At 38.9% G+C, this 16,470-nt stretch overlaps 1 protein-coding gene across 1 annotated transcript; it reads right to left on the minus strand.

The window, feature by feature from the left end:
- Positions 1-534: 534 nt before the first annotated feature.
- Positions 535-15,177, minus strand: LOC307148520 (uncharacterized protein; the record flags this gene model as incomplete). The annotated part of the gene is made up of 20 exons (XM_079854130.1): positions 535-634; positions 724-930; positions 1,033-1,141; positions 1,245-1,459; positions 1,562-1,671; positions 2,628-2,751; positions 2,898-3,066; positions 3,210-3,364; positions 3,787-3,890; positions 3,975-4,406; positions 6,132-6,192; positions 6,367-6,573; positions 6,689-6,797; positions 8,955-9,169; positions 9,254-9,366; positions 9,445-9,568; positions 9,635-9,803; positions 10,577-10,731; positions 14,262-14,365; positions 14,797-15,177. 20 exons carry the CDS (start codon positions 15,175-15,177, stop codon positions 535-537), a joined length of 3,363 nt encoding a protein of 1,120 aa, XP_079710256.1.
- Positions 15,178-16,470: the final 1,293 nt, after the last annotated feature.

The raw sequence follows: 16,470 nt of genomic DNA on the forward strand, positions 1-16,470 counted from the left end.
TTTATAAACACTTATTGATAAGCACTAGGGCAGCATTCTAGATTACTGGTTAACAAACAGTAAACTCAAGCTTCAAGTTGTGTAACATGTCTTCCGCAATCATATCAGATGAAGCATTTTGATAAACTGTACTTATGAAGTTAGTAAACCAGTGCCAAGCCTTGATTTTATAAACCATGTTTCTATAGGCACCAATTATTTGTTGTCCTGTAAAAATTTACTAGGGGCAACATTTTATTTATCCTGGAATAAGGTCTCACTTTGTGAAACCAATTTTTGCTTTAAAGCAAATTATAGTATGTTGATGAATTCATTTATCAAAATAAAGGTGTGAGAATGACAGAGTGAAAAGCCTTTGAGCTATTTCTATGATATTCCCATATGTGGAATAATGAGTCCACACAATTCTGACTAAAACAGTAAACACAATGAGAAAACATGCAACGCCTCCCTTCAGATTTCTTTTAAAATTGTTTAATTAAATGAATGGGTAACACATAAATAGGAAATTTTATGGATCTATGGATGCTATAGTTATGTGTTCTGCAAAATTAAATCATCTTTCCATTTCACCCGACTGCCTTCTTTTTCCTCCATTTTTCGATCTTGTAGTGGTGAGCCATCAGTGCCTTTCCTGAGATGAGAAGCAAATGTTAAATCTTAAGGGTTCTGTTTCGTGGAAACACAATACATAGACTAAATAGTTTTTCCACATAACCTTACCTGATTCCCTCAATATCCTCTATAGTCTCCGGCAGACACCTGCCTCGTGTCTCTGGGAGCTGATAAGCCACGAAAGCAGCAGAGAGTGCAATAGAACACAGGATGACTTGAGAGAAATGGCTCCATATATCATCCGATAGCAAGATCAGAGGAGCCACAGACACACCGAGACGTGCCACGAAGGAATTATAGCCCATCCCATTTTGCCTACGGGCAGCGCAACATTTCAATAAATGCATAAATAATTAGTTGCTGATGTTGGATATAGTTTTACTTGAATACAACTGAGCATGAAGTTAGTTTTCCTACCTTAAAACAGTGGGGTAAAGCTCAGAACTGTATAAAATAACTGTACCAAAAGACGTGGCGGAGCAGCCTTTTCCCAGCACGGCTATTACCGTACGAACCACTGTCTTATCTGAATAGCAAGAGAAATCATTGTTGCACTGGATCTTTTCATCAAACCTACATTGTCATTTCATTCTTCATGTCAAAAAGTCAGTAAGTTGTAAGTCTCTCACCTTTGGGTATGAATATGTTAATCATGAGGCTGATTCCAACCAATAGCAAGGATCCAGCTTGAGTTATGTGTCTTCCAAACTTATCTAGCAGATAATAGATGCTCGCTTTGGCAGGAATCTCAATTGCACCATACACAAACTGAGTGAGGTACATATTTAGTCCAAAGCTTGAAATGTTGAAACTAATTCCATAGGCAACAGTGGCGACAGAAAACCTGGCAGTTAGAAAGCAGAAGGAACGTGCAGAATTAGATTAATCTGAACACCCTTTTACTGATGCCACTGTGGTGTGTGTTTGTGATTGTGATTTGACACACCAGGTGATTCCTGTGAGTAAAGCCAGTCTCCTCATCTTAGGAGTCTTGATCAGATCCAGGTATGAATACTTCCTGTTTCCTCTTCCAGTAACTATGATTTTAGCCAACTCCTAGACAGAGAGAGAAAAACAAAGATGTTCAGATTCTATGTAAGCAAACTATGCTGAAGTAAAAGCAAGAAAAAAAACACAGACCCTATTAACACCATTGTAAACAATGTGTTATTTTATTTTTTAGAAATGACAGACTCTCTGATGATGTATGCTGGACTTCTCCAATTATTTCATAAGCTTAAACCTGCCCCTTTCGACTGCAAGCTCGCATTCAGATCTGCCTCCATCTAAGCAGTTGCACTGCTTTAAAGACAAACATAAATAGTAATGAAAGACAAAATATTAAATGTCACAGATGTATATTTACTGAGTAAGAACAAACATTATGTTCAGATATTCCTCTTTAAAAAAAAAAAAGTATCAGCTGTATGGAAAGTAACCCACTTTTGGTTTTTGACCACTGAAAGTGTGTACAATTTACCAATTTACTCATGGAGCCGCATTAAGATCTCCAAATCTCTGGGACTGAACCATTGGGGGCCTTTAAAATGAAGATACCAAAAGGAAAGTTTAAGAACCAGAATCTAAAAGAAAATTTAGAAGCGCTTTTTGCCATTTTTTAACTGTCACTGTTGGCTTATAACGCAACAAAGCTTTCTAAAGTCAACAGATTTTACTAATAGACCTACCAATCGCTGTGTAAAAATAAAATGATGATGCTGACATCTTTCTAAAGTCATTTTTACCCCCCTCTAATTTGGCTCCAAATCTCAGGTGAAAATAGTGGATTACTCAGTACATCTGTGACTTTTAATATTTTGGCTTTCATCACTATTTATGTTGGTCTTTCTACAGAAAAAAATATTAACAAAATAAAAAATTTGAGCTGGGAATGTTTCTGAAATTTGGTTGCTTTGACACGGAATGACCCTATACAGTACCATCCATTGCTAGCAAAAATATGTTGCTGATATTTCTACTGACATTTTAGATTTCTTTCTGGAATCTCTCACCTCAGGTTTTATCCTAGCAGTGGCTTCTTTTTTACGATTCATGACAGCACATTTATGAAGATAATTATAAGCTTTATCTGCCTTCCCATTAGCAATCAGCCACCGAGCCGACTCTGGAATCCACCTATAACATTATTCACATTTATGATTATTTCATATTGAGAATGTACTGTTTTTATTTTGATCTGCAAGCGACTTTCTTGGAAAAGGCATATTTAATGTACCAGATATTTTAAGACATCTACTTAGTATTGGTTTATTTATACTCACCACCAAGTGATTATAGCAATAATGGTGGGCAATGAGATGGAAACTGTCAGCCATCTCCAGTCTCGAATAAAGTATGCAATCAGTGAAATGCTCATGAAGGCAAATGTCCAAGACAGGCTGTCAATCACCCCTACAAGCTTTCTGTGCTCAATGCTCACCCACTCCACATCTGATGAAGAATGAATGAACAAAAGAACCAATACACACACTCATCACTTACAATGACATGTCTTCATTTTAGAAACACTACCGTGTGCTGTTTTAAAACCACAACAAAAACAAAACAATTAAAAATAGAAAGGTTCTCCTCACTGAGTACAGTGGAGATGATGACAGTGCCAGTGATGGTGAATCCAGTGAAGAATCTCAGCACTGCAAACATGGTGAAGGAGGAAGAAAAAGCACTACACAATCCAAAACCCATTCCTGATATATGCGACACCAGCAACATCGGCTTACGCCCATACCTGTGTAGAATAAGACATGTATCCATTTAGAAACACTCCAGTGCTAGTACAAACACATTATTTTTAAGCCAGTGTTTCTAATGCAACTGGAAATTAAAGGGTCACCAAAATGCACCCAAAAATGTCAGCATTTAATGTCAGAATTTACTCACTATGTCGTTTCCCAATCTGTACGACTTTCTTCTTTGGAACTTTTGGAATATTTTTGTGGATTTTATTTTTGACCAAATAATGGAAATGAATGGTTACCAGAACTGTTTGTGTTCCACAGAAAAAACTCATATAGGTTTGGAGCATCATAAGTAAATTATGACAGAATTTTCATTTTATGGTGAACTATGCCTTTAAGAAATGTATTGAGCTAATTTTGAGATGGTAAAATCACCCATATCAATGTTTATATTCAGTTTAGTTGCACTAACATTGCACTCAGGCTCCCGTAAGCAGCTGCTCCAAACATGACCCCAATGAAGAAGATGGTGGTTGTCAATCTGCTCAGCGCTCTGTTGTCACACACTAAATCCCACTGAACAGAAAGAGAGAGAGAGAAAGAGGCCACAACTAGAATAGAGTACAATACATCAGCGATACATAAAAAGCAAGAGACTACCTGTGTGGCAAGAGTGCTGATGAATGTGCTGTTGTCATACTCCCATCCATTCTGACACTCCACTACAGGAAGTGCTGTGCTGTTGGAGGAGTTCATCAGCAGGTGGAACTGAGGATACGAGAACATGTGACAGGAAGCAGGAGTCCCATCCTCCTGTACAGGAATACTGACAGTCAGTCTCTCTTCTCGACTCAGATTCCCAAAGATCCCGTCAGCATCCAGAGAGCCGATATCGCAGTGATGAGACGGGATGACAGCAATGAAGTTGCCTAACAGGAAATGACACGCGAGACTGAATCGACCAAAGAAGTTGATCATCAGGACCATCTTCTGAAACCTTCCGAATCCATTAATTTCTGAGAGAAGATCTTCAAACTTCATCTTTGTGCTCTGTTGTGCTTGACCTGGTTGTGGATCTGTCTCACCTGGACGCTGAGTTCATACCTCACAATGATAACACTCCAAGGGAAGAAAATGGTTAACAGAGGGGATGTCTAAAGCTTTGTGGAACATTTGTAAAAATTAAACCCTTTGGTTGAAACTTTACATTGTGGTAATTTTATAAAAGAAGTTAATTCTTGCTTTGTCATTCTGAGCTCATGCTAACTTTGTACTCAGACACATTAACTGCTTCTTTCAAATTATTTGGCAGCCATAGTCTGTTCACTTTGATTCTCTAAACTGAGAAATTGTTTAGCATGAATTTTGTAATGAATTTTATTCAGCAATAATGCATTAAATTGATCAAAAGGCATTTATCTTACAAGGCATTTATGTTGGATTTCTATCCCAAATAAATGCTGTTCTTTCCACAAAATCTTAATATGATAACAGCACAACTGTTTTCAACATTGAAAAGAAATATTGAGCACCAAATTAGTATTTTAGAACATTTTCTGAAGGATCATGTGACTGGAGTAGGGTATAAATTATATTAAAAAATTTACTAAAATAAAAAAGTTATTTTAAATTTTTATATTTACTAATTTGTGACCCTGGACCACAAAACCAGTCTCATGGGTCAATTTTTTTAAATTGAGATTTGTACATCATATAGAAGCTGAATAAATACACTTTTCATTGATGTATTGTTTGTAGGACAATATTTGGCCGAGATACAACTATTTGAAAATCTGGAATCTGAGGGTACAAAAAAAATGCCTTTAAAATTGTCCATTTATGTTCGCGATTGTGCTGCATTCACTCACAAAAATAAATGTTTTATACATTTATGGTAGGAAATTTACTAAATATCTTCATGGAACATGATGACCTAATGATGCCCTAACAAAACCTAATGATTTTTGGCATAAAAGAAAAATCGATAATTTTGACCCATACAATGTATTGTTGGCTATTGCCACAAATAAATACCGTGTGACATGTGACTGCTTTTGTGATCCAGGGTCACATATTTGCAATACTGATGTTTTGATCAAATAAATTCAGCATGTGCATAAGAGTCTTAAAACCAACCCTAAACATTTGAACAGCAATGTACTCAGCAAAGAAAAGAAAAAAAAGATATGTCCTCCCACTTTCAACTGACATTTGACAAACAGAAATGGAACAATAAGTCCCTGAACAGGGGGCAGGGGTAGCAGTCAATTACAAAATCAAAAGTTGCTGTCAGTGTCTGGTGTGTCCACCAGCTGCTTTAAGTAGCATCTCATCCTCATGGGCTGAGCCAGATTTGCCAGTTCTTGCTGTGCAATGTTCGCCCAATCTTCTACCAAGACATTTGTTCTCAAACAAGTCTGGGAGAACATATGGATACATGTGCTTTTGCACTGCAAGGACGATCAGCTGTCCTTCCTGTTTCTCTTAAGTGTCTTACATCACGTGATGGACATTGCAGTTTATTGCTCTGGCTACATTTGCAGTCCTCATGCTTTCTGTTTTTTCATGGAATAAGCATAAAAAACATTGTTTAAACCCTTTTAAAAAACTTATAAACTTATATTTACAAAATCATCTTTATCCTGTATCCTTTAACTGTATCCTGAAAAGGGGAAATTTCTTTTTTTGCTGAGTTTATTTACAGGAAAAGGCTTTGTAGATTGTCGGAAGAGTATTTAAGAGTAAGTTAAGACCAAGAGATTCAGTGATGAATTTGATTTTTATTAGATTCATCTTCTCTACAGGTTAGATTCATTTTGTCTCTTTGTAGAGCTCATTTCCAAGCTGATATTCAAGTTGTGAACACACCGATCTTTTCCTGAGAAAAAAACATAGTGGTTTAAGTTAATTAAACAAAAATATGTATTTAATATTTTTATATCAAGTTCCTTTTGAACACAGTGAGATATTTTAAGTATCATGAAAACTATGATAATCATTTTTATTATCTTTCATTCTAGTAGTAGTAGTATAGTAGAAAATGATCAATCACCTAGTTTTCTCAATGTCCTCAATAGTCTCAGGAAGCCGCACATTGTGGGTCTCAGGGAGGAGCAGCGCTACGAAGCCTGCAATGACGGCTACGGAGCAAAACAGGACCTGTGGCAGAGGGAGCCATACCTCGTCCAGGAGGCTCACAAGAGGTGCTAAAGAGACACCAACACGACCAACAAATGAACTATAGCCTAATCCATTCTGCCTATGGTCAAAAGAGAAAGAGTGTTAATAACCCATTTCTTTACTGAACTAATTTGAGCTTAAATCGCATTTTATTATGCACAAACATCAAGAGCATTTGCAAATGATAAACTGACCGTAACACAGTCGGGTACAGCTCAGTGGTATAGAGGTAAACACATGTGAAGGAGGCCTCTGAGAATCCTTTACCCAGCACAGAAATCACTGTACGAGCCAGCAACAAATCTAGAGACAGACACAGAGACAGCGGGAGAATTTGACTCTTATATAGGTGAAGTTCAGTGTGAAATGTGTGCCATCTCCTGAGCCATTCACCATAAATGACATAACTGAAATGTTTAACTAAAATGTAACTAATATTTTGAGAGCCACAGGAAAATGTATTTTATTAAATACGTAGCTACTTGGCATAAATTGGAGAAACATGCTTTTTGTGGCCAGGTGGTGTAATCACATCTGCATAATAACCTGCAAAACCTTGTTAGTACACTTAAATAAGAAGAGCAATGTTTTGATTTTGTTGTACATTGTGTGGAAATCAGCCCATAAATGGCTCAATTATATTTGCCTTTGCAAAGTAAACTGGGATAAAGCATTTTAACTCTAGAAAAAACACATACTTCAACGTTAACTTTGATTTTGACATCAAAAAGGCTTTTAAAGTTACCATGAAATCAAAATGGACAATTTCCTTTTTTTAAAGGAATATAGCAGGATGTATTATAAATTATTTTTTCATGCACATCATTATTTAAAAAAAATAAAAAATAATCATGTGCCCTAGATTAATCAAAATAACTTCCCCTCCCTCTTGCAGCGACATCTCTTCTCTTCTCCAATGATGTTTTTACTCACATGAGATTACAGCAGTAGCAAACCACAACAATCCAATCAATTCCTGGTGGACAAAATCAAGCCCCGCCCTACATTTTTTCTTGTTCAAAAAGCCGTTTTACTCAAATATAAATTTTTGAAATGATTGACATGCTGAACACATGACTGTGATATCACAATCAGTGGCGGCGCCAGGGAGGAGCTAGGTGGTGCTGTAGCTCCCCCTATAATAGCCATAGCACCTGCCCAGCACCCCCAAGAAATGTCTGTAATTTTTTTAGATTTATATTTTAATGTCATGTTTAAATAGTCTTTTTCATGTTGTTAAAAATAGGAATTAAATAATAATTTAAAAATCGCGAGCGGACGCGCTGGCGGGGTCTACGTTACTCACTACGTTACTCGTTCCTGCTCACTCAGCGCTCACGGCGACCGCTGAGTGAGCAGGAACGAGTAACGTAGTGAGTTGTCGCCGAAAAAGATGGATAAAGCAAAAAAACTGTTGGGGACTAAAAATAGAAAGAGAAAGAGGGAAAAGGAGATGGCATGTCAATTGATGCGACAGCAGCTACTGTAAGTAAGTGGATGGTGAAAGGCAACAGGTAGGATTTAAAGTGTGACGTCCAGGCATGTAGGTTACTGGCCATCGGGACTACCGGGAGATTCCTGGTGGGCCGACGTGCTTTTTGGGCCGATACATCTCATACTTTTTTTTGTCTTAACGGCCCACAAAACTCGTACATCGGCGGCCCATTCGTTTTGTTTTGCTTAATTGGCGGCGCATGGGTTTGTGCCGGTGTAATGCATTGGTTAAAAAAGTCAGCATTAGTTTGTTTTTTCTTACACCCCATGAAACACGTAGATCAGCGGCCCATTGGTTCTTTTCTTGATTGACACTGGGCTGGCCCAATCACATCTGTAAAGTATAGAAATATACTCTTTCAAGTATAGAAATTAGTACAAAATTAATTATGAAAGTTTCCTTTATTTTTCAGTGCATTTGTTTTACAATATATGGCTATTACTATAATGGGATTAATTAACTATTATTATGTAGTAGTGTAACCAACTAAAAGAGGTTTGAATTTTTCTTTGTTTAATTTGCACACTGAATATGGGTTGGAGCTTTTAATTTTTAACTCTCAAAGTGCACCAGATTGATGATTGCCAAAATTGTTGCTGCATACCCCTCTGACACTGGGTAGTTGCGTCCCTGTCTACAGCCCTTGCGTTGAATACTTTTACATATATATACAGTAAATATATATACTTATAGTCGCAGAACGAGTATAGTTAATGTGGGCATGTACGCATAATGAAACGCCCCAAAATTTAAAGCACCTTCTCTTAAGTGTTGAGCATCCCCATAGCACCTGCAACAGAAAATCTCTGGAGCCGCCACTGATCACAATGGATGACTTTTAGTCTTTTATGACTGTGACATTGCAATATATTGTTGTTCTGTAACTAAATAAACTAAATAAAACAAACATTCACAGTCACACATGATTGTGGAATCCTAATAAATGATTGTTCTCTATCCTTTACCTCTGGGAATAAGGACAGTGATTCCAGTGCAGACCCCTGTTGTAATCAACGTTCCCACCTGACTGTACCTGCGGCCTAGTTTATCAAGACACACATAGGCCACCAGTTTTGATGGCATCTCTATGGCACCATAAATAAACTGGGTGAGGTACAGGTTCAGCCCAAAGCCACTGATGTTCAAACTGATACCGTAGTAAATGAATGCCACACCAAACCTGCAAAAATAATTTACCTCAATATCTTCTCTTAGTAAACCAGATTTTAGCCATCATAAAGTCTATAACCTAATACATTCCCACCAAGTGATTCCTGTAAGCAGAGCCAGTTTCCTCATCTTAGAAGACCTCACAAGATCCAGATATGAGTACTTCTTGTCACCTCTGTCCTCAGCAATTATAACATTAGCAAGGGTCTGAAAGTCATGTTGTCAAAAGCATTAGGAAGATGCTGAAAATTGGATCTTTCTCAATGTCACATATTAAAAGGTTACCTCTGGTTTGATATCTCTGAGGTTGTGTTGCCTGTTATTAGCTGAGGCACATTTGCTCAGATAAAGATGGGCCTCTTCCAGTCGTCCATTGGCTATGAGCCATCGTGCTGACTCTGGGATCCACCTAGCAAACAAGAATTATGTGATTTGGGACAAGTGGACATGAGAATCAATCATAGTAACATCTTACCTCCATGTGATCAATGCCAGTCCGAGGGGAGCTGTCACCGTGATGATCAGACTCCTCCAGTCATTGACGAGATAAGCAATGCCAGGCAATATCATAGTGCTGACAGACCAATCAAGACTGATTATAACACCAGCAATCGTCCTGTGTGCAATATCAGCCCATTCTACGCCTAATGAACAATAACAATAATGTTTTATTATTTAAAATAGACTGTCTGTTAGATATGACATTAGAGATGAAGATATTTAAGTGACTTTCAAAGTTACATCTTTAGACCAAGTGCCCTTTTTTATGAGTGAGCCATTCAATCATTCAATCGACTCAAAACACTGATTCATACAGGAACAAAATGAGTCTTTGAATCATTCATTCAATCAATTTGTTCAAAAACGCTGCTTCATTCAGATATTAAACAAGTGTCATGCTGTCTGAAATTGCATACTGTCTAGTTGGTACAACATTTAGTTTGAAACTTACTTTTGAAACTTTCCTTACAACTCCTTCATGGCCGCATGGAATACAATAGTAAAGTGTCCATCAAATGCACACTCCAGAATCTCAGCAGGAGTATTAAGTCATCCGCGTAATTTTGCCTACTGTTTTTCAAATTCGGACATACTACTCTCTTTTGCCGGACTGTATTCACATACTATACAGTATGATATTAAGCATATTCGGACACAGTGACTGTCTTTATGAGCGAGTCATTGAATCGTTTATTCATTGATTAATTGATGAATTAATTCATACAACTGACTTGTTGAAAAATTTTGATTCATAAGGAGCATTAAGAAAAAGCAAATTAGAAACAAAGACAGAGCCACTGTATAATTGTGAAGTAATCTGGTAATTGTGATTGTGAATAAATTTACCAAAATAAACATATTAATTATAAAATACATATTAATTTGTCGCCCAAGTCCGGGCATCTAGAGCACTCACACAGGACAATGGAGATTATGCTGATGCCTGTAAGGCCCATTCCAGTGAAGAATCTCATTATAGCAAACATGATGAAGGACTGAGAGAATGCACTGGCCACTCCAAATGAAATGGATATTAAGTAAGACATCATCAGCATTCGTTTCCTACCGTACCTGGAATTAGGTAAACAGAACATCTTGGTTACTGATATAACCCTTGTTCACTGGTGGAGGGAACAGAAACGTTATGTCGACTGACAAATGGGGTCTCACTTGGGAGCCCCAATCACCTATAAATTTGAACAAAAATGGCCAATGGAATTGGTGAGTGGAATTTGCATGCTGAGCCACTCCCCTGCACATAAGGGTGTAAAATGGCAGCATGCATCCACTCATTCAGGTTTATGCTGAGGAGCAGAGACAAAGGCACCGGCCATTTATCGGGTCTAAATGGGGTCTATATGGGAAACACCACAACCACTGAACTTTGTTACAAGTGATGGAAATGCAAATGCTGGCAAGCTGTAGCATGCCCTTTTGGCAAATACTCCCATTGAGTCGTAACCTACTCTGTACCCCACGTAAGCCCAGAATATTAGTACTCCATGCCAATGGGATAGAAGGGACAGGGCTTACCATGAAGACAGTCATAGCTGCTGTTCCTTTTACATTTTATTTCATGGGAGGAGTACTTTGGGGGCTCAATTCCCTTTTTTCAGCCATGTCCAGTGTTATTAGCACTGGGGAGTCCAACGGAGAGGGACACTATGGATGCCACATCCTACCCGTAGAGAGGAACATGTGGAAATACACACATGGACTGACCCATGAGGCAGTACTACAAATGGAAAAGGCCTCTGCGGTAGGTCCTGCCTAAACAGGGATTGAACTAATACAGACGCAGAGATGGGGCATGGTAAATCTGCCCAGGGAAAGACAAGGATTTACAGAGAGGGAAACCATACCGTGGAAGAATACACATATGGGATTACCAAGGGGGAATCACAACACATGAGGCATCTAGTCCAGTACAGGGGCTGACCGAGCGGGTATGCACTCGAGTACTGGACCTGGCGCTGGACACCTTCTCCGCGTCTGACTGCCGAAGGATGCTCTGAGGAAACTCAATCTAGGGTTTGCCAAGCACGGAACTCAGCTGGAGAGCCAAGAGGGGACAGGCGCTGCAAGTGAGACACTGAGCCAGCCTTCCTACACATTACCTGTTTGTACCTAACACACAGGAAGAAACCAGCTCCATCCGGAGATTGTAGAATCTTGCAAAGGTATTAGGTGTCGCCCAGCCCACAGCTCTGCAGATGTCTGCCAAAAAGGCACTGCGTGCCAATGCCTAGGAGAAGGCTAGACTTTGATTGTCCACGTAAACGCAACTTATCTGGGCCGGGGAACTCAAAGCATGATTCGCTGACCGAAAATACCTGTAGTTCCCCCACCCTCTTGATGGAAGTGAGTGCGGTCAGGAGCGCTGTCTTTAGAGACAGGCTCTTAAGCTCAACTGACTACTCAAAGGGAGCTCTCTGCAGACCAGAAAGGACCACAGAGAGATCCCAGGAGGGGATGGGCTTGACAACCTGACGACCAGGTTGTGCTTTCCTTGTGACTTACCATCAACTGCAACGTGATGTGTAGCAATGACGGTGGCAGTGCAGAGGCAGCATGCTGGGCAACATCAGAGGGGACTCTAGTCTTCATGAGGAAAGAGAGTCACAACCACAGTGTCGACATGGTCATGCCCTCACAAGTAGCCATCCATGAATGCTGCCTCAGCATGCTCTCATCAGATGTAGACAGGAAACAACCGCATCCAGAAACACAAGGACAAAAAGATATATTTAAAAAGACGCTCACCGAAAGTAATTGCTCTTTTAGGAAAATCAGCTCTTTGCTCTGAAGTGTCCAAGGGGATTTCGTTGCACTTAACTGTGCACTGCTCTTTTAGAATGGCGAAACCCACTGAATGCCCCCTCTCCACCAGCATAAGCCGCTTTCCGACCGGAGGAACCTTTTCACAGTTCCTAGAACTATTGGCTAAAGTACCCGTATGTTCCTGCGGTGCGAACACGCCGACTAGGAACGACTTTAGTTCTAGGAACTCCATTTGTAGGAACTAATTTAGCTCCTACTTCAGAGTAGGGTCTAAACTAGCACTATAGGAACTACACTTGACGTTAGTGTACGCTGATGACCGAACGCATGCAAAACACCAGCACCTGCCATTTTTAAAACAGCTATATGTAAACACACAGATTATAGCCTATATATTTACTCCAGAAACTAGATACAAACATGGAAAACAGTGATAGATGGGCCTCTAATCCTTTATGCTGAAGAAAAAATCCAACGCAACTGAGGGGACCAAGCCAAACATGATTATGTATTTCTGCTCAGCTAGCAACACTGGACATCAACCACATGGCATAGGCTAATAACTTTTTTTCATATACTGTGTACTTTCTATAACAATTCTATCTAATAACATACATGTTATACAGATCGCTAACTAATGAACACAGAGAATGCGAGCATTGTTTGATCTGGCGTTCTCAGCGCCGTCAAAATAAAGGTCCGTCGCTACCTCAAAATAAAAGTCGTCGTGCTTGCGTCACTCCCTTACCCCTCCTACCAGTTCCTATGGCCACTTGGCCAGTGCGAACGCAAACAGCAAAACCGAGTTTGGGGGAGAGTAGTTCATAGAACTGTTTAGAAGTGGACAGTTCCTATAACTAAGTTCCTGTAACTACTTGGTCAGAAAGCGGCTATAGAATGATCTCCGTAACACACTCGTTGCATGGTCATTGGAAGAGTGATCACTGTGCAACCACTCGGTTCCGAAGCAAATTCCACTCACCAATTCCATTGGCCATTTTCCTAAATCTCAGAGGTGATTGGGGCTCCCAAGTGAGATCCCATTTGTCAGTCGACAAAACGTTGTAGTGACTGACAGATGTGGAACCCATGAGATATACTTAAGTAGCCTACAGTGTTGGGAAGTGACAAAAAAAAAAAACATGCTACCTATTATGTTTTTCAGTAGCTTGACAGTAGTTCAGATGTTCTTAAAGTAGTGTAGCTTTTCCAGAACAAGTTACTTTTTCTAATGGACTGCATTAAGTGACCAAAACACCACATCGCTTTTTTAAATAGCTTTAAGGAAACAACAAAGCTGTCACCTAAACAGTAAATTCATTCCGCAAGTATGTAATTCTGATTCATTGTTTTAGTGAATAAGCTAATCCTCCCTAAACCTCCCTTTTAGTGAATTGCTCTATTCGGATGATTCATGTGATTCGCAAAAATTGAAAAGTCATTTGAATTCCTGCAATATCTAGATTTTCATTTAACTCAATATGTTAAATAAAGCATTTTTGTTGCATAAATGTATTATTCAACTTTCAACCTTAATTAAGATGACAATTTATTCAAAACCTCATTGTGTTTGTGCAAAATATTTTTCTGATTAAATTGTAACTAAGAACAGTTATTTTCTTTATTTATAAACTCATATTGTTTACTTACAATATGTGTCTATAAATATTTAACTAACTTCAATGTATGTAGATACTTTTTGTTTGTGGTGTGGCCTTTACAAAACAATGGACTGTAGTTGAACTGCTTCAAATAATGATTATGTGACATCGCCATTTACTTCATCTCTTGAAGGGCCAGATCTTAGTCTAAGGTCTCACCTGTCACTCAGCCAGCCAAAAATAGCTGCTCCAACCATCACACCAACAAAGAAGATAGTGGCTGTGGCTTTATTCAGACCTTTCCTGTCGCACACCAATTCAAACTGAAAGAGGGACACACACAGTATCAGAGAGATATAATTTTCCTTTTGATCAGTGAAATAATTCTGCTTAATGTCTAATTCAGATGTTCAACTCTTCTTTATTCAAAACTTGCATTTGTCATGTTTTTTAAAAGCTGATGTAATTCTTGCACTGCTATCATCACCAAACAGAATTTAAACACCCCTCATCTGCCATTGGCCAGAGAAAAATAAAGTCCCGCCCCAAACTCATGCCATTTGTTGAGCCAATGTTTTAGGGAAACCCCAAAAATGGCTTACTTATAATTTTAACATAAAACAAACATACACTCCAACTTTAGCATTTATTTAGGCTGAGAATGGCTGTGAAAACAATATTTAACAATCTTAAAATTAAAGTATACTGTATAGTTATAAAATGCATTTGAATAAATACATATGAAGTGAATTACCTCAGTAGCCAAGGCTGATTTAAATGTGCTGTTGTCATACTCCCATCCATTCTGACACTCCACTACAGGAAGTGCTGTGCTGTTGGAGGAGTTCATCAGCAGGTGGAACTGAGGATACGAGAACATGTGACAGGAAGCAGGAGTCCCATCCTCCTGTGCAGGAATACTGACAGTCAGTCTCTCTTCTCGACTCAGATTCCCAAGGATCCCGTCAGCATCCAGAGAGCTGATGTTACAGTGATGAGATGGGATAGCAGCGATAAAGTTGTTTAACAGAAAGTGAAACGGCAATGTGACTCTCGGAATCACCAAAAGGGCGATGATACTGATCTGGTATTTTCCAAACCCCCCAACCTCAGCCAAAAGGTTCTCAAACTTCATCTTTGCTGATCTAAACTTCTGATGTGGCTCAAAAGAAGCAATGAGGGTGAAATGGACTTGAGCTTGTCCAACCATAAGTGTACTTACACATTCACTGATTTGATGTAGATCATTAAGCATGTAGATCATTAGCATTGTCCTTTAGTACATTAACATCTAACACAGACAGTGTTTGGTGGAACTTAAGGCTTGACCTCATTTGGATGGACTGCCTGCTTAATAAATGACAACAGTGTTGAACAATACATAGACAAACTGGGGAAAAAGGCAGATATTATATAATATTATATTATACTATATTATTACAGTTCAAATGTTAAATTACATTTCTTGGTGAAATATGCTGTTATTGTTTATATGCTAAACAAACAAAAGAAACAATACACTGCCGTTGTCACAACCACCACCTGGAGTGCTCATGATCTTCACCAGAGGACACTCCTCCTGCTTTATCTCACCATGAACTACATTTCCCATAACCCATTGCCTGGACTAATCATGTTCTGATCACTTCTACCTGTGTTATTGTCTCGTTTACTCTTGCCTATGTAAGCTCTGTGTATATGCACTCTTATTTGATGAAGTCTTGTATGTTGTTACACTGCATTTCTGGGTGTTATCCTGGTTTCCTGTGTCTTTTTTAATTTATTATTCTCTGCCCGTCATCAATATGATGTGATGAAGAATAATGTAGCCTACACATATATGAATTGCATTTGCATATGGCAAATACTTTATTTTCCTGAAATAATCTGTATTCTTCATATTATTAGCCTAATTGTTATGACAGAAAGTGAAGCTTCTCCAGTAGTAAAGGCTAGCGCAAAATGCGTTGTTTCAGACATAGTTTACATGAGCGCTGTCTTCTCTGGCAGCGCGCGAAAGCATGCTAAATATTCGGATGTGATCGCGGAATCATTTAAGAATAAGGTCGTGTCCTTGTCACGATCCAATCTGTTAATGATTAATCGTGCATAGGCTGCTACATACACATATAATGGGCTATAGATCCTAGATATAATGCTATTTCTTTTTTCAAATGTAGTTTTTACAGTTAAAAATATTACGCTGCTGAATTATATAACTGGTCAGCGGCAGGTGTTATTTCAGCTGGCTGAAAAAGTCCCTAGCTGCTGGAGATGCCGCCGGAAGTGCCGCTGCATGCTTCATCTGGCACGCCCATTTATGCTCGACACGAGCTCCGACGTCTCGGTTGACTTTTTGCTCATTATATGAATTATTCTGGATCGTCCCAATAAAGCTGCATTTGGATCTTCAACCCAAGTCGCGGAC

The sequence above is a fragment of the Squalius cephalus genome, assembly GCF_949319135.1.
Source record: "Squalius cephalus genome assembly, chromosome: 20".
NCBI classification, from domain to species: domain Eukaryota; kingdom Metazoa; phylum Chordata; class Actinopteri; order Cypriniformes; family Leuciscidae; genus Squalius; species Squalius cephalus.